Source organism: Saccostrea cucullata, unplaced genomic scaffold (assembly GCF_032062105.1).
Source record: "Saccostrea cucullata isolate Sc308-1 unplaced genomic scaffold, CSIRO_AGI_Scuc_v1 ctg376, whole genome shotgun sequence".
NCBI classification, from domain to species: domain Eukaryota; kingdom Metazoa; phylum Mollusca; class Bivalvia; order Ostreida; family Ostreidae; genus Saccostrea; species Saccostrea cuccullata.
In genome coordinates this window covers 528,313-550,000 of record NW_026933720.1, presented here as the reverse complement: position 1 = coordinate 550,000, position 21,688 = coordinate 528,313, and the positions used below count along the sequence as shown (strand labels likewise).

Genomic DNA, 21,688 nt, shown 5'->3' with positions numbered 1-21,688 from the left:
TAGGAGGTTCTTATTATTTATTTCTATCAGAGATGTCAGATATGCATTCTACTTGAGTTTTGATTGTTGTTTATTGTTAACTATTTGAAAAAAATGCCAGTTTTTGAATTTAGTCATTTAATGCAAAATATGATAGGGTACAATGATATTGTGAGATCTAAATTGTACAAATACAGATTTCCAGAAATTCCTTGTAATAATTTATGCGAGAATTATTGAACTGTTTACACAAATGAATACCTTGCCTGCTGTCACATTGACAACTTCCACTTGTCAGATAGTGATTTATAACTGATTTTTTAACATGCTGTTCTGGTAGTGGGCTATATTAAGTTGGCATAACTTCTGCAAAGGGATATACCTCACTATGTACTTAGTGCCATTGATTCACGTCTTTGAGATGTAAAATCAATGCAAATATTTACTTCTATCTTTTTAAACAGTTAAAACACATATTATATAATGGTGCACACAATTTATGTAATAGGAAATCGCTGAATTAAAAGATGTTATTCATGCATATATAAAGAACTCACTCAACTGTCAAAAGTAAACAAACAGAAATTGAATAACTTCTCTTCTGAACAAAAACAGCCCTTTCCCCTTGTCAGATGTTAAATATTACATGTTTTACTGCAATATCTGCCTGCCCAGGAACTTTATGACATTGAACTTGGAGAGCTTAGACGAAGGAATTTGATTATTGAGTAAAACTGCAAATGTAATATTTTAATCCTTAAATATTTTATACATGTAGTATACATACTATTTTCACTGAAATGTTTCTTGAATTTTCCATAAATGAATTGCAAGCTTTCTATTATCATAATTATATATAGCATTTGATTTTTATTAAGATGGGGAAATCATCAAAGCAAGAGTGAGTGGACACTGAGCACTAGAAGCCATGGGGACATTTAAAACCCAGATGTTATGGGAGGCCATCAGGAAGGGAGACCTGACTGGAACAATAGGTCTTCTAGAGAGTGGAAATATCAACCTGGAGGAGAGGGATGGGGTAAGTGTTACTGACAGACAGACAGACAGGTGGAAATATCAACCTGGAGGAGAGAGATGGGGTAAGTCTTACTGACAGACAGACAGAGGAAACATAGGCCTGGAGGAGAGAGATGGGGTAAGTCTTACTGACAGGCAGACAAAGGAAAAATACGAGGGCCGTTCAAAAATTACGCGGACTGTGTTATTATTATACGCCCGTCTTAAGACGGGACGTATTATGTTATAGGCTTTGTGTCCGTCCGTCTGTCCATTCCTGTCCGGCTCATAACTTGAATACTATTAGGCCTAGGATTATCAAACTTTGTCAACTCATACTTCTTGGGTAGACGGTGTGTCGCGCACAAAAAGTAGGTCGCTCTGACCTTTAATATAGATGCTATAGCCAAATATGGAAAAATCCTGTCCGGCTCATAACTAGAAAACTATTAGACCTAGAGCTTTCAAACTTGGCAAAAGTATACATCTAAAGTAGAAGGTGTGTCGCGGCCTATTTCAAGGTCACTGTGACCTTTAATTATAGTGAATTTTTTTTAAAAACTAAGTCTTTTAAATTCTAAATTTCATAATCCTAAAAAATGTAAAAATATAGTTGTATGCTTATTAAAAAACGTTAAATTAAGTAAAAACTTGTTTTTTCATTATGTACTTTACAGCAATCTGTAACAAATGTTTATGCTTTGAGAGGAATTCAGTTTGTCCCTTGGGCTTAATTATCAAGCACTGGTCAAGAAAAATTTTGATAGCAGAAATTTGCTTGTCAAATTAGAGAGAAATTAATGAGTTTATTGTCAGGAGCTAAGAGCACCTCTAGATCTGATGCAGATGTTCTTAATTTATCTCTTGGGAGTTGGGCAAAAAGAAATGGCCTCATAGTTGCTTGTGCTAATTAAGAGTTCTTGATGGCTAGTCCAGATAAAGATCTTTCAATAGGTGTAATGAAATTAAAACAAATTGATGTTTTAGTGTATGATTAAAACTAAATTAGTATTGTATAATATGATTAAAACTAATTATATATGTGTTCATTTAAAAAAAAAAATTATATTTTTGCAACAAAGATGCTATAGCAAAATATTGAAAAATCCTGTCCGGCTCATAACTAGAAAACTATTAGACCTAGAGCTTTCAAACTTAGCAAAAGTATACATCTAAAGTAGAAGGTGTGTCGCGGCCTATTTTAAGGTCACTGTGACCTTTAATTAAAATGAATTTTTAAAAAAACTATGTCTTTTAAATTCTAAATTTCATAATCCTAAAAAATGTAAAAATATAGTTGTATCCTTATTAAAAAACATTAAATTAAGTAAAAACTTATTTTTTCATTATATACTTTACAGCAATCTGTAACAAATGTTTATGCTTTGAGAGGAATTCAGTTTGTCCCATGGGCTTAATTATCAAGCACTGGTCAAGAAGAATTTTGATAGCAGAAATTTGCATGTCAAATTAGAGAGAAATTAATGAGTTTATTGTCAGGAGCTAAGAGCATCTCTAGATCTGGTGCAGCAGTTATCTTAATTTATCTCTTGGGAGTTGGGCAAAAAGAAATGGCCTCATAGTTGTTGTGTTAATTAAGAGTTCTTGATGGCTAGTCCAGATAAAGATCTTTCAATTGGTATAATTAATTAAAACAAATTGATGTTTTAGTGTATGATTAAAACTAAATTAGTATTGTACAATATGATTAAAACTAATTATACATGTGTTAATTGAAAAAAAAAAATTATATTTCAATTTTTATATATTTGCCACAAATTGCAGTCATGTCTCACTAGTATTATTTGTTATAATCAATCCCTACACTGTAAGTCTCAGAGATGTATAATAAGAAATGGAAAATAGATAATTGAAATCTGTGTCAATCTGTTAATCATGGCTACCTGATTTTCTTGTATCCTAACCAATTTATGATTATTGAACATTATTATGCTTCCTGTCAGTTTGTCTCTATATAACCCATACCCTACTATTCTCGCATAGTGGTCTAAGGATTTATATAGCGTAAGCATACTATGCCGAAATAGTGCACGGCTTCATTTACTGAATAAAATTCTTCCATGCACATGCCGGGGATCGAACTCACGACCACGAGATTGTCAGTCCGATGCCTTATCGATTACGCCATAGAGACGATCACTGTTTGATTCAATTTTATTAAATATATAAACTTAATTTATACAATTGACACAAGAAGGAGAAAATAGACAAATATTATTTGAAAACAGTTATATTATTCTAAGGAACTTTAGATTAATGTGTACAACAAACGTTCAAACTAATCACATACAGATCGTTAGATGAACTGATTTTATAGGGTCATTAAAACGCTTTTTTATATGACGCTTGATTGAAGGATGTAAAAGAAAATTATCAATGAGAATCGACGTCTGCAAACAAATAAGGCTTACGAACAAAACAGAAAATAAAGATGTGTTGCTTTGGGACAGAAAATCCCGACTTATTTAGAGAAAATACTAGTAACCAAAATAACTAAGCATGCCAACAATTTTAGCATGAATATTTTGAATGAGTTCTTGCAAGTGCGCTGTTTAAGCACCGATATTTGCAGGAAAAAGTCAAATAGATTGCCGCATAAATAATTACAACAGTCAGCATAATAATAATAACAATAGTGTTGCATTATGCATGTACTAAGATGTAGCCTAAATAGTAGGCAGGGTTTGACACATGGTGCACGAGCCGGAGGCGAGTGCACTATGTGTCAAACCCTGCCTACTATTTAGGCATAGTACATGCATAATGCAACACTATTATATAAATATTTGACGGGCGTATCATGCTGTGGCGGGGCACTTTATTTACTCTTACAGACGTCATATAGTTATGAAATTTCACAGAAATATGTATCTTAAAGATTCCAATAAATCTGGGGCAAAATTTATGTATTTTAAAAAATTCTACTAAAATTATCGGTATGTTGACATCGCTGATGAAGAGGTACGGAGCACGACAAAAAATTTGAAGCAAAAGCATGCGGAATCTAAAATTTAACTCATTAATTTTCTATAATTCGCGATATTTTTCAACAATTTTCTCAAATGTTTCTTTAAATTGTTCTATTATTATGTATTTTGATTTCTGACATGATATTTGAAATACTAACAGAAAAATAGTGATTTTTCTCTGATGCGATCCCTTTGAAAACGACTTTGAAAATGACGTCTCCTGAATTGACGGCGCACCACACTTGTTAAATATATTGCATGTGATGCTCGAGATATCGTCAACATAGATCCAAAATATGCATAATTAAACATCTAGTAAACTAGGGTATTCGTGATATTCGTCCACAAGTAGCAAAATGAAATTTTAGACCGTTAGACCTCTGTAAAAAGGCTATACTGGAGGACGGGAAGATGATTATCAACGAAAACTTTATCCGGACTGTATAGAACGTGATTGCGAGTCACCATTATCATACTATATCTCATAAATACCTGCATATTTTGGTTTTAAAACAAAAAAGAATATCCTTTACTTGTTAAATAGATTTTAAGCTTGACAAGAAATAGTGTTTGGATGTTGATTAGATAAGGTAACTAAAACTGTACAGGTACTCTTGGGAAAATGTTGAGAAAATGAAAGCTCAATCACACATTTTTTAATGCCTGTGACGTCGAAGATTTTGCTGCTCCGTGACTTAATGATATGTCCTGACAAATCACTCAAAATCGATACCAATTTATAACATTTTGATATGAAATTCTGAAAACCATATAAGTAAAGATTCTTTTATATTATGTGTGACACTTTGCCCGATTATGTCGTCAAATATTTTTTCTGTGCAACTAGTCCGCGTAATTTTTGAACGGCCCTCGTAGACATGGAGGAGAGAGATGGGGTAAGTCTTACTGACAGACAGACAAAGGAAAAATAGACCTGGAGGAGAGAGATGGGGTAAGTCTTACTGACAGACAGACAAAGGAAACATAGACCTGGAGGAGAGAGATGGGGTAAGTCTTACTGACAGACAGACAAAGAAAACATAGGCCTGGAGGAGAGAGATGGGGTAAGTCTTACTGACAGACAGACAAAGAAAACACAGGCCTGGAGGAGAGCGATGGGGTAAGTCTTACTGACAGACAGACAAAGGAAAAATAGACCTGGAGGAGAGAGATGGGGTAAGTCTTACTGACAGAAAGACAAAGAAAACATAGGCCTGGAGGAGAGAGATGGGGTAAGTCTTACTGACAGAAAGACAAAGGAAACATAGGCCTGGAGAAGAGAGATGGGGTAAGTCTTACTGACAGACAGACAAAGGAAACATAGACCTGGAGGAGAGGGATGGGGTAAGTCTTACTGACAGACAGACAGACAAAGGAAACATAGGCCTGGAGGAGAGAGATGGGGTAAGTTTTACTGACAGACAGACAAAGAAAACATAGGCCTGGAGGAGAGAGATGGGGTAAGTCTTACTGACAGACAGACAAAGGAAACATAGGCCTGGAGGAGAGAGATGGGGTAAGTCTTACTGACAGACAGACAAAGGAAACATAGGCCTGGAGGAGAGAGATGGGGTAAGTCTTACTGACAGACAGACAAAGGAAACATAGGCCTGGAGGAGGGAGATGGGGTAAGTCTCACTGACAGACAGACCAACAAAGGAAACATAGGCCTGGTGGAGAGAGATGGGGTAAGTCTTACTGACAGACAGACAAAGGAAACTTAGGCCTGGAGGAGAGAGATGGGGTAAGTCTTACTGACAGACAGACAGAGGAAACATAGACCTGGAGGAGGGAGATGGAGTACGTCTCACAGACAGACAAACAGACAGGTGAAAATTTTAAACTGGAGGAGAGAGATGGGGTAAGTCTAACAGACAGACAGACAAACAGACAGGTGGCAACATTAACCTGGAAGAGAGAGATGGGGTAAGTCTTACAGACAAGCATACAAACAATGGAAATATTAATATGAAGGAGAGATGGGGTTAATCTTACAGACAGACAGGTGAAAACATTAACCTGGAGGAGAGGGATTTGGTAAATCTAACAAACAGAAAAAACAGGTAGACAGGAAATGTTAACCTGAAATTTGTTCAACAGAGCAAGTGCTCACGAATATTTCCGTGGAAGTATAGGGAATTTTGGCGAGCCCTCACAAATGTTCGCCCTGTTGAACAGGCCCCTGGAAGAGAGGGATTGGGTAAGTCTAACAAACAGCGAAACAGACAAACAATGGAAATATTAACCTGGAGAAGAGGGATGGGACAGACAGAGAGGTAGGATTAAGTTATTCTGAAAGACAGATAGACAATAGGAAATATCCACTAGCAAGAGAGGAGTATGTTGACTAGCAGACAGACATTGTCAAGTAAAAGCAATTACAGTGGAGCCTCATTTATCCGGACGCTTTGGTTCCTAGTCAATTTGTCTGGATATGTGAAGCGTCCTGATACCTGAATCACCAGTTAAACAACACAATATAACATTTAAAAATTCCGTCCCGATGAAAAATTGTCCGGATACTGAAGCATTGGGATATCTGGGGTCCGGATATCTGAAGGTCCACTGTATCAGTTCTTCAGGAATTCATTATTTCAGATTTGAAATGATTTCCATTCTCTTCTGAATACACTTTTAACTAACATATATCTATGAATCTTAGCTGTTGCTTTAAAAATTTTCCTTGATGCATATACATGTATATAATTCTGTTTATAGAATGGCCAGACGTTCCTGATGCTGGCTTGTGAGTTTGGGGAGTTAAATATAGTCAGGGAACTCCTGGAGGCACACGTGGATCCAAACGCTGTAGACATGGTAAGAAAAAATATTCCCAAAGTAAACTCACTTTGGTATTCATACTAAGAAAACAACATAGTTATTATAAATACTGTATACAAGGTTATTTTCGCCCCGTGTTATTTTCGCCCTTTTACACTTCCTAACGATTTTGCCCCGTTTTAAATTCGCCCAGTTAGAGCTCTGTTTAAGAATTTATACTGTGTTCTTTGAATTCACCCCGTTTTAAATTCACCCATTTTTGACAAGGGTGAAAGGGGCGAAAATAAAACGGGGGTGAAAATTTCCCTGTATACAGTACTCCTGTAGTGAGTCCACACTTTTATTGAATCTGAAATCTGGGGAATAAGTTTTATACATTTATTAATATGAAGAAGGTTTAAAATCATAGTCTGATTATGAATTTTTGTTTCTGTTTTACTCAGGATAACTGGAGTGCCCTGTTATACAGTGCTAAGGAGGGGCACCTGGAGATAGTGATTGAGCTGTTAGAGAGAGGGGCAGACATTGAGCACAAGGATATGGTACAGTTACTTACAATACTACTCACATAGTAGACAGTGTTCTACCATCTTAATATTTATGTCTGAAGCTCACAACAAGAGTACTCATTTAGCAGTCATTTGTTGTTATTTAATTGGCTTTTAATGCAATTATCTAGTAGATTGAGATTTATTTACATTTTACTTAAAGTATGATTCGATGTCTGTTTCAGTGTGGCTGGACAGCTCTGATGTGGGCGTGTTACAAGGGAAAGTATCTGGTGGTTCAGGAACTCCTGGAAAGGGGAGCAAACTGCAACATTAAAGCTGAGGTAAAAACAGAGTTGTTTCCCTTGATAAAGAAAAAAATATCATAATGTTTATTTACTTTAAATTGTTCATTTACATGGTAAAAAATGTTTTCAGAAATATAAATAGAAAACATTAAGCTGAATAAAAGGTGTAAATTTGTGTTTAGATGAACATGACTTGTTTGGCCTGGGCAGCAGGACGCGGTCACACTGATGTAGTGAAGATTCTGATTCAGAAAGGAGCTAAAGTTAATACACCAGACAAAGTAAGACACCTAAGTGTAAAATGTTATAATCTCCATACTGTCTATGTTTAAAAAAAATTCCAAATTAATTAACTGTATATCAGTTGTCTTTTGTTTATATCTAGTAATTGTTTTGACAGTACGGTACCACCCCCCTGATCTGGGCCTGTAGAAAGGGTTATCTGGAAATCGTGGAAACTCTTCTCAATGAAGGAGCAAATACTGATGTTGTGGGAATGGTAAATATTACTGTCACTTACAGTGCACTGTAAATATATAAGACAAATGCATGATAAAAGTGTGGGTTTTTTTTTTTGATAATTATTATTCCAGGTCTTTCTATGATGAAAATATGTGAAAGAATGAAGAATATGTCTAATAACACATTTTTCCCTTTATAGAATTCCTGGACAGCTTTGTTAGTTTCAGCTAAGGGAGGATTTACAGAGGTTGTTCATCAGTTACTGGAGTATGACCCCAATGTTAACGCTGTAGACAAGGTAGAGAAAGCTGTTACCAATATAATTCTTAAAATAACAAAAATCTGATTTCAGTGATTCAAATGGAACTTGGTATAATCACAACAATAATTTGATTCAAAGAGAAAACATTCAGCATTCATATTTTATTGGTGATGTATATTTGTAGGATGGCTTTACTGGTTTGACGATTGCAGCTAAGGAGGGTTACACTGAGATAGCTCATGATCTTCTCTCAAAAGGAGCCTACGTCAACATTAAAGATAGGGTACCTAGTGCTTACTTTGATAGTCATGATTGATAAACTTAAGCCTTTTAATAATATATTTCGATTACTTTTGTAAAAATAATTAAATCTTCCAAATGTTTTTCTACATTACTTCTTGACTGGATCCAGAAATGAATGTGTGTAAGAGTTGGACAATTTCTATAGATGGACATTTTATAGGTAGTATATGTAAGAGTTGTAAAGAGTTGTATGGTTTCTATAAATGGAAATTTTATAGGCAGGAGACACAATTCTGATTCATGCAGTGAAGGGTGGCCATATTGAAGTAGTCCGAGCTCTGATTGATAAATATGCTGACATCGATGAGATTGGAGCGGTGAGTTGTAGACTTTGTGGTCATTTAGTAGTAAAGATTTAGTTTTTGTTTGGAATTCTTTTAAGCTGAGTAAGTTTAGTAGACTAATATTTATGATTTTATGATTTATGGTGGATGATATGCCATATAGAATAAGATAGACTTATACATGTTATATGTTTTTTTTTTTCTAGGAGGGTAAAACAGCTCTGTATTGGTCAGTAGAGAAGGGTTATGTAGAAATCTGTAAACTGCTGCTTAACAACGACCCTGACCTGGAAATCGCCAACAAGGTGAGTCCTAGTGTCCTCTGCTGGTGTGAATATTTTATCAAAATGCAGCTGAAAAAATATTTTCAGAATCTAAACTCTGAGAAATGTAGATAAAAGATTTTAAAAATAAATTGTTAAATACAAGCAAAACCAGCCATATGCTACTGCTAGTTTGTGATATTAATGGATGTTAGTTACAGTTTATGTTTAATTTTAGCTGTTACAATATTTACATGTATGATCTTTCTTATTAAAACAAGGGTTAAAACATGTACCCATTTCTTATGTGTAGGATGAAGACACGCCTCTATTGAGGGCGGTAAGAAGTCGGAATGAGCCGTGCGTTAGACTTCTACTGGACAAAGGGGCCAGAGTGTCCGCAGTTGACAAGGTCAGTAGGTCATCAGTGTCATTATTAAAATAATAAGATTTACATATTTACATGAACCAAAAAAATAATGTGTATCTCTTCTGAAAATGTGAACAGAGAGAGGTAAGATTTGATGTGTGATCAGTTTTATTGTGACGATTCTTTTCAAAGGCACTTTGTTGTGATTTTCTAAAATGGAATTAACATACTCTAAATACTTTGTCATAACCACTTGAAATAACTTGGATATAATGTACAGCTATTATTAATCATTATTTTCTAATCTTTATTAAATAATAATCTTAAAAGAGTCATTCAAATGCTTACACACAGTCAAAAAAAGAGTAACAAAGTCCAGAAAGTAAAACTTGCCTCTAGCTTCAGTTTAATTGTGTGAGTCTTTGACTGGACAATTGGCCAACATGGGTGAGTCTGGCTTTTATGATTATGTGTAAAAATAGCTAGACAACAAACCCAGGTAAAGCTCATCATAGCTGCTTCAATTGGAAAATAATAATGTGTGAAAAATTCAAATGATATAAAATGATTTTCTGACAATGCAATTGAGTTGCATGTTTAAGATTCATTGAGTTGATATCTTAATAGTGTAAGATTTATCTGTAAAAGATTTATTGAGTTGATATCTGTATATTGTAGAGAGGTGATACAGCACTACACATCTCCCTAAGGGCCAGGAGTAAGCGAATCACAGAGCTCCTTCTCCGTAACCCTAGAAACAGTCGTCTGCTGTATCGACCCAACAAGGCTGGGGAGACTCCATACAATATCGACGCGTACCACCAGAAAGGCATACTTACCCAGATATTTGGTCACAGTAAGTACATTCCTCTCCCATTAATTTGAAGGGGGTACATAAGTACACTGTCTTGGTTTTTTATTTGATGTTCATGTACAATGATATGTCTTCTGCTAATTTTTAGTGATATCTGTGAACCAACTTTTATTTGCGAGTGCTAAATATCTGCAAGTTTTGTAACCTTTTATTCACAAATATTTCTCGTTATGAACCAAGTTTTCACTTATTAGCTCTACTGGTCAGAGACCAGAAGAGCTTATGCGATAGTAATGCGTCCGTCCGTCCGTCTGTCTGTCTGTATGTCTGTAAACAGTTTTTCAAAATGCTACTCCTCCTACAGTTTTGGTCTGATTTCAGTATAACTTGGCACACAAGTAGACTACACTAAGATACATAATTCTGTCTATCGATTTTTGATTTCGATGAACGGTGTTGCCGTGGTTACTAAAAATAAAAATTTCTATGAAATACTTTCAAAATGCTACTCCTCCTACAGTTTTGGTTTGATTTCAGTATAACTTGGCATACAAGTAGACCACACTAAGATACATAATTCTGTACATCGATTTTTAATTTCGATGAATGGTGTTGCCATGGTTACTAAAAATAGAAACTTCTGTGAAATACTTTCAAAATGCTACTCCTCCTACAATTTTGGTCTGATTTTAATATAACTTAGCACACAAGTAGACTACACTAAGATACATAATTCTGTCTATCGATTTTTTATTTTGATGAATGGTGTTGCCATGGTTACTAAAAATAGAAATTTTTGTGAAATACTTTCAAAATGCTATTCCTCCTACTGTTTTGATCTGATTTCAATATAACTTGGCACATAAGTAGACTACACTAAGACACATAATTCTATATATCGATTTTAGATTTCTATGAACAGTGTTGCCGTGGTTACTAAAAATAGAAATTTCTCTGAAATACTTTCAAAATGCTACACCTCCTACAGTTTTGGTCAGATTTCAATATAACTTAGCACACAAGTAGAGTAGACTACACTTAGATACATAATTCTTTGTATTGATTTTTGACTTCAATGAATGGTGTTGCTGTGGTTACTAAAAATAGAAATTTCTGTGAAATACTTTAAAAATGCCACTCCTCCTACAGTTTTGGTCTGATTTCAATATAACTTGGCACACAAGTAGACCACACTAAGATATGTAATTCTTTTTATCCATTTTAGATTTCAGTGAATGGTGTTGCCGTGGTTACTAAAAATAGAAATTTCTGTGAAATACTTTCAATTTGCTACTCCTCCTACAATTTTGGTCTGATTTCATTATAACTTGGCACACAAGTAGACTACACTAAGATACATAATTCTGTTTATCGATTTTTTATTTCGATGAATGGTGTTGCCGTGGTTTCTAAAAATAGAAATTTCTCTGAAATGCTTTCAAAACGCTACACCTCCTACAGTTTTGGTCTGATTTCAATATAACTTGGCACACAAGTAGAGTACACTAAGATACACAATTCTGTATATCGATTTTCGATTTCGAGGAATGATGTTGCCATGGTTACTAAAATTGAAAATACTCTAAAAGTTTATTAACAGCTACTCCTACAGCTGTAGTCTTATTGCAGTATCTTGCCACAAAAAGAGCTCAATCAAGCATCATTATTCTATTTATTGCTGTTGTAAAGTTTTAAGTCCCAATTGCTACTTTTGTCTTCATTTGTTATAAGTACAAACTAGTAGAGCTTCAGTCTCAACAGAGACTTCTGGTGTTTTTATGTAGTGTTGATATAGTCACAGAATTAGTTGCAGATACACTCCAAACAGTAGAATCGCAAATAAACAATGTAGTGAATTAAAGTTGACAGATAATCATGTTGTTTAAATTTTCTGATAGGAAATCTGAATGCTAATGACGGTGAGAATTTACTGGGATATGAGGTGTACAGCAGTGCCCTGGCAGACATCCTGAGTGAACCCTCTCTGAACACTCCCATTACAGTGGGGCTGTATGCCAAATGGGGGAGTGGCAAGTCTTTCCTCCTCAGTAAACTTCAAAGTAAGTACTGTAAAATCCTAAATATAAGCGTGGAATTTATAATTGCGTAATTTCGCGAGAAGAACCATTCGTGAATTAAAACTATTCGCTTTTATTTTTATGATACTGAAATCAATGTAAAATCTCTTTATCAATCGTACATTCGCGAATTATTATTCTCGCGATTTGACCTTAAAGAGGCCTTTCGCGATATTAAGTACTTGTGAAAAATAAGGAATCTACGGTATACAAATCAAATACAGAATTTTGAATGGGTATTTTCAATGAAAATTCTACAAAGGGATTATTTTTAAATACCTAGTATATTTAAAAAAAGAAGTTAATCATTTTTTTTTTCATATACTTAGTAGTAAAAACACCAATTCTGCATGTTGTGATATGGGTGATGTCACAATACCCCATATCAAGGATCGGTCCGAAAATCCATATCATGAATCGGACTGGTGGGCAGAAAATCCATATCAAACCTGAAGTAATGCTTGTATAAAGTTTAAAAGTTAATTTACTTGATTTTATTTAAATATATATGTAAAATAATTCTTTAATTACATTTGTGGACTGAACATTTTTTCAGTTACCTAAAATTAGCTCTATTATATTTTAAAGAAAAAATTATAAACAGACACGAAACATTCTTCTATGACCTTCGGCCCTCGGGCTGATATGGGGCCACTCGGGCAGATATGACATATGATATGGATTTTAGTATTCATGTTCTCTATATATCATAAATGGTATAAGAATGAAAAAAAAAAACTTTAAATTAGAGTTAATATTTGACGTTTTTTCAAATTATAAAATTCACAGCCCCCCATGCAAAATTTAAAGTGTCTCTGTTGTCAGTATAATTGCTATTCAGATAGTAAAGTGTTTCATTTATTTCAAATAACATTGTCCTTGTAGAGGAGATGAAGACTTTTACCCGCGCTAACAAGGAGGATCACTTCACCTTCAGCTGGACTCTGTTTATCATTCTCCTCCTCCTGAACAACTTAGTGGGGCTCACTCTTGCCATGACTGTGGGATGGGAAGTCGGCCTCGGGGTTGGCCTCGGGCTTTTTTTGATTGATTACATATTTCTGGGTAAGTAACCATATTTTAACAATCATAGATTATTAAAGTATTGTGACACTGTTTTTTTGGTGATTGTAACCTCTATTTGGTATTTATTAGTTAGTAAAATTTTCGCAAATTTTGGTTATTGCTGTACAGAATTATATGTTTGATGGCTGTTGTATAGGTGTGCTTCACCTGCTGTGCCACCGCTACAACCTGAAGTACGCTAACCGCCTGAGTCTGTTACTGGGGAGGAAGATCCAGATCACCACGTCTCTTCTACAGGTCCTCTTCCTCAACTCCAAACGCGTCTCATCCTCGTCTAAATACATAGAGCCCTCCGTCAAGTGAGTGTTACGTAAAGCGATGGAATTCATTTACAACTATTGTCAAAATAAATGCATATTTATGTTTTCATCTAATTTATATTTAAAAAATGCAATATTCAAGATTAAGAAATTACTTAACTTGATTTTGATATTTTCTGCAATCAGATGCCCCATTCAGGCTGACAAGGGCTATAAATCTTAAGCAAAATCACTTTTGATGTCAGTGTCACTTTTCCACTATAATAATATTCCTTTTGTTAAAAAGAGACTAAGATCAAAAAGTGAGCTTGTCTATTTTTTTGGGTCCCCTATATTGTGCAAAACAAAAATGTTGAAGCAAGAAATGCAGTAAATGGTTTGTCTTATTGATGTCTGGTTACAGGTTCCTGTTTTCTGAGGGCACTAAGCTGACCAGTGTGGGAGGAGAGAAGGCCCTGGCGGCTATGATTGGAACCCTAGGGGAGGCCCTGGAGCAGGAGTATGGGTCGGTGGTGGCCAGGCTGTTCAGAGTCTTCAAACCTCACCCTGACAGTAAGCTATTACACAACACTCACAGAAGATGTACATGTGTTCACTCACTGAGGATGTATATTTATACAGGAATTCATTTACTGATATTCAAAAAAACTTTACAGAGCTTTGTACATGTTTTTCACCGTCATGATACAAAAGATTAAAATGATAAAATGCAGACTCTCCAATAAGTATAATACAAGGACATGTATTCAAAGCAATACTTTTTAATCATGATATTATATTAATTATTATCAATTTCAGAGCCGTATACTGGTCGCTTTAAGACACTGTGCTGCGTGCCCTACTTTGTGATCGTCTATCTGGTCTGTCTGGCCCTGGAGATTGGAGTGTACCTTCTGGTCTCTCACTTTGCCTTTAACCAGTTCACTAACGAGGATCGTGTCTATAGTAACATGACAACAGTGGCTGTCCCACACAATCAGGTGGAGGAGTACCCCGCCCTGTTTGGGGTCCTCTTCACCATTGCCATCATCGTGGGGCTGGCCATCATTGGGAACATCTACACCTGGGGGCAGGCCATTCTGGCCCTCCTCTCCTCACAGAGGAGACGAATCATGAAGGCCGCGGACAGAATCGACAAGATTAAGGTGGATGGTCTGATGCACATCCTTAAGTACGAGGTGGACCTGATGGCGAAGATGGTGACCTTCATGGACAAGTTTACAGAGAACCAGACAAGGCTGGTGGTTATTGTGGACGGACTGGACAGCTGCGAGCAGGACAAGGTGCTACACGTGCTGGACATTATCAAGGCCCTCTTCTCTGACGAGGACTCCCCATTTATAACCCTCCTGGCTATAGACCCACACATCATCATTAAAGGCATCGAGAGTAATATAAAGACGGCATTCCAGGACTCCAATGTTAATGGCTATGATTACCTCAGGAATGTGGTGCACCTTCCCTTCTATCTACAGAGTCAGGGGATGGCCATCAAAAAGCAGGATATGGCCAAAAGTCCTTCCACATTTGAAGTATCGGGGAATCCCGAGTCTCCATCTAAAACAAGAAGGGTAAGTTACAGTGTAGGTATAGGAGAGTAAAAAGAATCAAACTTCAGTATCTGGAACACTGTTGTATCGAATATCAAAAATTGTCAAAGTGAATCTATCCCCATTGTACTATGAAACAGATTTTCAACTGCCATTTCCATTTTCATTAGATTAGAAGAATTTTACATGTCTCATGTGTTTGCTTGACTGTAATGAAAGAAAATTTAGTTTATACCCCCTTTGTCATAATGAAAATGTAAACTACTTAAGAACATGTAAAGATGTATATAGATGTACATATATGAGCATTACAAAAGTACAAATTCACTATAATGTACCAGTAAGGAATTTACAAAATAAATAACTTCTTAAAATATTTCTTGAAATCTCAAGAATCTACAAAACTTTGACAATACATGAAATGATTATTGCTATTTAGAGTTACCAGCATCAGGAGTCTGTTATGTCGGGCTATTCCACTGGAGATATATCCACGGATAAGATGCGTCGCCAGCGTCAGTCGAGCGTGTCACACTCCTACACCTCCTCTATGGACCTCACTAACACCGTCACCAAGACGGACTACTTCAGCGACATCAACCCCCGCAGCATGAGGCGACTGATGAACATCGTCGCTATTACAGGTACAACAAAGGGTTTATGTAGCTATTACAGGTAGGACAGTGGAATCCAGGGGTTTGTGGGCAATACATGTAACAGCTCTTAATGCAGCAGGGACTTCCCTGCGGACTTGCCTGTGGGGAATAGTTCTTGTCAAGGATTTAATGAAAGAGCCATCCCACTCACAACCACTGGATAAGCATTTTATTATACTGATGTAAATTTTTTCTGAAGATTGGATTATCAGATACTACAGTTTTATTGGCAAACCATGTGAAGAACGATAACAAAATTTTTCAGTAATGAATATCATTGCATCTGAATTGCTTTAATGAAAATATAAAGCTTGAGTAATTTCCTTCTGTTAATAAAGCTATAAATTTTCAGCTCGTCTGCTGCGAGCGTACAACATAGACTTTAACTGGCACAGACTGGCCGCGTGGATCAACATCATAGAACAATGGCCATACAGAGTATCCTGGATCATCATTTACTTTGAGGAGAATGAGATTGTAGATCATAACACGACCCTCTTGTCTCTGTATGAAAAGTAAGATATACATAGAAATACACCAGTTATAAGTAAGAGATTGTAGGTCATACCATGACCCTCCTGTCCCTGTATGAAAAGTAGGTTAGAAACACACCAATTAGATTTCTTCATCGCTCATGATCTGAATGACAAGTAAAACTGTACAGAAATATGAAAGAAAAATGTACTGGTAAATATAAACACATTAATAGTATTAAGCTCTCAAGATTTGAACAACAGGTATAGCTATATGAAAAAAAACCACTGGAAGTATTATCATATGTGGAACTGTCTCTCAGGCTGTATTTCTTTTAACAGAGTGGCAGATAAAATTCCAGTGTCCAAGGAAATTGATCCTCTTCTAGAAATTGACAGGAATCCTCGTAAGATGGAGGCATTTTTATCCAGCAAACTGAGTAACAACACATTGCTGAACTTGAAGGATCTCAGAAAGTTTCTACCCTGTACCATCAACCTTGACCCCTATCTCAGGAAACTGATCAGAGGTATTTATAAAATCCTGATATGCTGAACCAAAGAATCTTATTCCATTTTTAAATCCATAATTCAGTACAAGCTAGGACATACATCACATGTTGTGAAAGTTTTTGATAAGATTTGTTTTTAACAGAATTCTTAATATACCAGGTACTTGCATTTTGAGAAAGGATGTATTCGCTTTGACAAAAGAATTGACCTATAGGAGAGAACAATTTCCCGGAAAAAGTGACTTTGAATAATTAATCTTTATTTCTTGTTTTCTACCCTATATATGTCTAAATTTTTCAAATTTGTATTTCATACCTAAAAATTATTATTTATAACTTTACAATACACCTTTAAAGTTGGCCTAAACACCAGTTTGTCCGAAAAAGTGTTGATTTTTGCATGAATTTTGGCCTAGAAGTCCTTCAGGGCAGGCCTGCCCCTAAATAAAATTGTGATATTTTGATAGGTTTGGATGTAAGGATTAATTTAAGATAGGATTTTTTTAGGGGCACCCCTGCCCTAGGGTCGAAATTCACAAAAAAACCTACAAAAAATAAGGAAACCTGATTTTGATCTGATTCAAATTTATACCCGTAAATGTTATAGTCAGACTAGCTCAGTTGATATATACGCTGACTAATACAGTGTGCACACTAACATTTTAAAGTCGGGGGTTCGAATCCACCTGGTACCACACTTTTAAATTTTTTAATTTTCGACTTTTCAAAGCCAATTATATATTTTTTATAGCCTTGTGTATTTTCCTTCAATTATATATCCTTTATGCATGCCCATTCTTTATATAAGAAACAAGAAAGAGATATCAAATCCTGAAAAACCAATGTACAGTTGTCAGTCAGGCGGAACAAACCTCAGTATAAGCACACTTTCTTCGAGGACAAGAATAACTCACTCTGTGTTACTTAATACAGGTACATTTGGAAGCATTGAGCTGTGATGAATGTCAATTGTATATATTCTTTAGGATTTAATAACACTGATTTTGGCTACATACATATCAGTAACTGTACTCCTCGGATTTGATTTAGGCCTATATAATTTGCATACATTAATGGAATGTTTTACTACATTCACGGATAAAATTGCCTAAACATAAAGAATAGAATTTCAGAGGCAGTAAACATTACCATTATGCTTATTGAGAGGTTATGACAAATATCAATTATTACATTTTGAGATAACAAACTCAGGAAATCAATGAAAGGGTTCCTCATACCTCTACTCGCTGAAAAAAAGATTTAGAAAAAACAGATTGTTATATGTATTCAGCCTAATGCCATTAATCAGAACGGAAATCGACAAGGTTTTTGTAGAGAAAAAACCAAGCCCGGTCCTATAGGTCAAATCCCTATTTATAATGAAGTGATCCTTTTGGTAAAAGATCTTGTAAATAGATGTAAAGAACTATATGCGGTATTAACCAACATTTGCCCCCCAAAATCAAACTTTGATGGAGTGATATTTAATTAAGTCCTTAAACAGGGGAGTATATGCTGACTTCAAAGCACTGAATAATTTCATAAGTAATGACGTCATATGTACGTAATGACGTCACAAATATGACGTAAATTTCAGTTTTTTATGAATTTTGCAGAAAAATGTACATATTTCGTCGATATTTTAAATAAAAGTCACCGAGCGCATGTGTGTTCAGGATTAAAATTTTGATATAATGTGTAGAATGATAATATCAATGAAATATGTCAATATTGTTCCTGAACACACATGCGCTCTATAAATTCTAAAGCTTAAATTGTTGAAATTTTGTCCATTTTGTCCTCTTTCTGAAAAAGGATATAAAATCGGACTAGTTTGTGACGTCATAAAAACAGAAATTGTGAATTCACTGCTCTGGAACTATAATATTTTCTGTTAACTTATATTTCTCGTACAATTTATTGAATTCAGCACATTTCAGGAAGTTTTCAAAATTTGACTTTTGTGGGGGCAAACATATGCAATATACCGCATATAGTTCTTTGTGTATAAGATTTATCTGAGGAAAGCAACTATGGAGAAAACAGTGAACAAATCAATATTGTGTATTTTAGAGATGCAGAAGAATATGGACACACTACCACCAACTTTTCCTCTGGGTCCCATGAACTTCCCCCCTCCTGCTGGTGCAGCCCCCACCCCGACAAGGAGGGCAGAGGTCCAGAGACACGCCCAGCAACCTTTTGTCCCCGTGCCTCAGTTGTACCCACAACCCAGAATGGACCAGATGGGGAGAATGCATCCCATGATGCCCTACAACATGATGCCGTTTTATCAGCAGGGATACGTGGATGTTCCTTATACATGTATGTCTGGTGGTACAGCTCCCTCTGCTGGTAGAGATACACAACAGGGCAAGGGAGTGGATCCAGAATCCGCCATTCAGGTATCAGAGTATAGGCTTGACGCTCTGTTTAGCTTGTTATTGTATGTGTGTAACCTCTGACATAGATTCTAAAAATTGTAGTATTCATTTTCTTACTGACCTTATTTCAGAACTACCAAGACCAGCCATTGAATTCTATGACAGTGAAGAATGTGTGTAAGCTGATAGAAAACATCAGAGGTCTCAACCCAATGCAAGTACAAGCCTACCAGAATTGCATTGTTGATAACAACATCTGTGGTATGGTCCTGTCTACCTGTGATTTGGAGGAACTGAAAGGGGTGCTGCAGATGAAGTTTGGGGATTGGCAGTTGTTCAAATCAGTTTTGATCGGGCTCAGACAGCGAGAGATGACCTGTGAAGAAGAAGGACAGTTTGAACCTGGGTCAAATAAAGAGGGCAATGAGACTATGGCTGGATTTGAGTCTGCCAGTAGTCAGAGCAGCAATGGATTTAATCAGTACTCTGACAGGAGAGCAGACAAAAAAGGTGGACAGGAACCATACCCCCAAATAGTAAAGGCAGACATCTCTACTCCGAGGATGACTCGTGTAGACAGTACGTACCAGCAGGTGGCATTTGAGACCGGATTGCTGCGGGAAGCCATGAACAACTTTACAGAGGAACTGGAGGATGAAGATCAGATCCGGCCCAACGTATCGTTTGCTCTCGACACCAAAGGGGCCTCACTGGATGACCTTGACGACGGCAGCAGCTTCAGCGAGAGTCAGCCATTACTGAGGATGAGGCCCTCCAGCCAGGTGTTCAGCGACAGCCGCCGCAAGGAGTCTCTTTGTGTGGTGCACGAGGCAGAGGAGCACGAGGCCCCCACCGCCATGTTCTATCTGAACGAGACGGACAACGCCTCCTCCGAGGGGGAGAGAGAGGGAGGGGGGTCAGGCATCCCCATGGTAACCTTTCACAGAGGAGATCAATCAAAGGAGGAACATGTATAATCCTAGGACAGATGGATTTTGTACTTACTTTTTCTACTTAGTTATCGTCATCTAAGGTCATGTCTGTAGCCAGATTATTCACAATTATTTAAATATGTGAATTAACTGTGCACATTTTTGCAAAAATCAATAATGGTAAAAACATTCCAAACACTGTTATCCTCTACACTTTTTTCTTTAGGGTTATTTGAAAGGGTTATGGATATAAACTGTCAAATCTTTCTATGTTAATATTGATTATAATGCCTGAAGAGAAAAATGCAGCGTTACATGTATTTACCAGGTCCTGGTGCCCTGTAGTGACGTTCAGTTTTCTTTCCTGTTACAGACTTAGGTATGCATGGTGATGATGAAATATGAAAAGATATTAGAATTTTTAGATTGTGTTTATGTATTTTTGTTATGTTAGTCATGCTCTGCTTTGCAGTTGGAAGAAAAAAATGAATATTGAAAACCAATGTCTAAGAAACTTGAGTGTTATAGATATAATTTTAATGTTATTTTTTGTTCCTCTACCATTCAGATCAGGTGATAATTGATTATTTTTTACTGCATGTAGATTTGATAAAAGCATTGCAACTATAATATAAAGTTGTTCAAATCATATGCTAATCAGTGCATCCAGTCATGAACTTTTGTTTGTAGCATGTGTCTTATTAGAAAGAGTCAAAATTCCATCTTTTTGGTCAATATGTTTAATAATGGAATTTATTCTCCAAAGAAAAGAGGTGTAGAACTGGTAATAATATTGATTATATCTGCAATTTTATAATAGGGCTCTCTTTGAATTGTCATCTGATGAGGTTGTATTGTTACTCTTTAGATTTTGATCACATGATTACACAAAATATCTGATGTTTTACGAGCTTTTGTGTGCACAAAAAATATCAGAGTCGTGAAAAAAGCCTGAAAAGCGTAAGATATTTTGGACTTTTGATTGAATAAATGTATATCCATTTAATCAGGATTGATGTAACCATGCAGAGGTAGTTCAATGTACAATTCAGTTTTAAACATTGAATATGTTTTTTGGAATTATTTAAATAAAATCATAAATATTTTTGCTTGTCAAAGTTTTTTTTCCACAGGTAATTTGGATTGTATGGGGGGGGGGGGGGGGGGGTGCCCTGCTTTCAAAAACTAGGCACACATAAAACTGCAGTCTTCACCAAATCTTTTTCTCAGTACTTCAAGCATTTGTAACCTCTAATTACACTAGCCCAAACAAATATTTACATGCCCAGAATTTTATCAAGTAATTTTATTCTTCATATTTGCCCTTTCACGCCAAGGAAATGATTCAAAATCCATTTCTATCAATCTATTGTCTTGCCCTTAATATTGTTTTAAACCTTTCATTCCTAGAATGAACTATCTGTAAAATTTTCTTT

At 35.9% G+C, this 21,688-nt stretch overlaps 1 protein-coding gene across 4 annotated transcripts in view; it reads left to right on the top strand.

Moving 5' to 3' along the window:
* The window catches only part of LOC134239080 (kinase D-interacting substrate of 220 kDa B-like), a 27,389-nt gene extending 6,032 nt beyond the window's left edge, over positions 1-21,357 (top strand). The window contains exons 2-23 of one of the 4 annotated variants that reach the window (XM_062721235.1): positions 858-1,018; positions 6,705-6,803; positions 7,211-7,309; positions 7,501-7,599; positions 7,746-7,844; positions 7,964-8,062; positions 8,225-8,323; positions 8,472-8,570; positions 8,809-8,907; positions 9,081-9,179; positions 9,451-9,549; positions 10,186-10,363; positions 12,220-12,381; positions 13,285-13,464; positions 13,622-13,784; positions 14,149-14,297; positions 14,544-15,316; positions 15,735-15,939; positions 16,304-16,466; positions 16,767-16,954; positions 19,010-19,341; positions 19,452-21,357. In XM_062721235.1, coding sequence (XP_062577219.1) covers positions 908-1,018; positions 6,705-6,803; positions 7,211-7,309; positions 7,501-7,599; positions 7,746-7,844; positions 7,964-8,062; positions 8,225-8,323; positions 8,472-8,570; positions 8,809-8,907; positions 9,081-9,179; positions 9,451-9,549; positions 10,186-10,363; positions 12,220-12,381; positions 13,285-13,464; positions 13,622-13,784; positions 14,149-14,297; positions 14,544-15,316; positions 15,735-15,939; positions 16,304-16,466; positions 16,767-16,954; positions 19,010-19,341; positions 19,452-20,297 — 4,440 coding nt within the window. In that variant the 5' untranslated portion in view covers positions 858-907 and the 3' untranslated portion in view covers positions 20,298-21,357. Of the gene's footprint in view, positions 1-857; positions 1,019-1,053; positions 1,080-5,316; positions 5,331-5,835; positions 5,848-6,704; positions 6,804-7,210; positions 7,310-7,500; positions 7,600-7,745; positions 7,845-7,963; positions 8,063-8,224; positions 8,324-8,471; positions 8,571-8,808; positions 8,908-9,080; positions 9,180-9,450; positions 9,550-10,185; positions 10,364-12,219; positions 12,382-13,284; positions 13,465-13,621; positions 13,785-14,148; positions 14,298-14,543; positions 15,317-15,734; positions 15,940-16,303; positions 16,467-16,766; positions 16,955-19,009; positions 19,342-19,451 lie in introns of those variants that run through there. The other 3 variants (XM_062721237.1, XM_062721236.1, XM_062721238.1) reach the window with 3 other exon arrangements.
* The last annotated feature ends 331 nt before the right edge of the window (positions 21,358-21,688 follow it).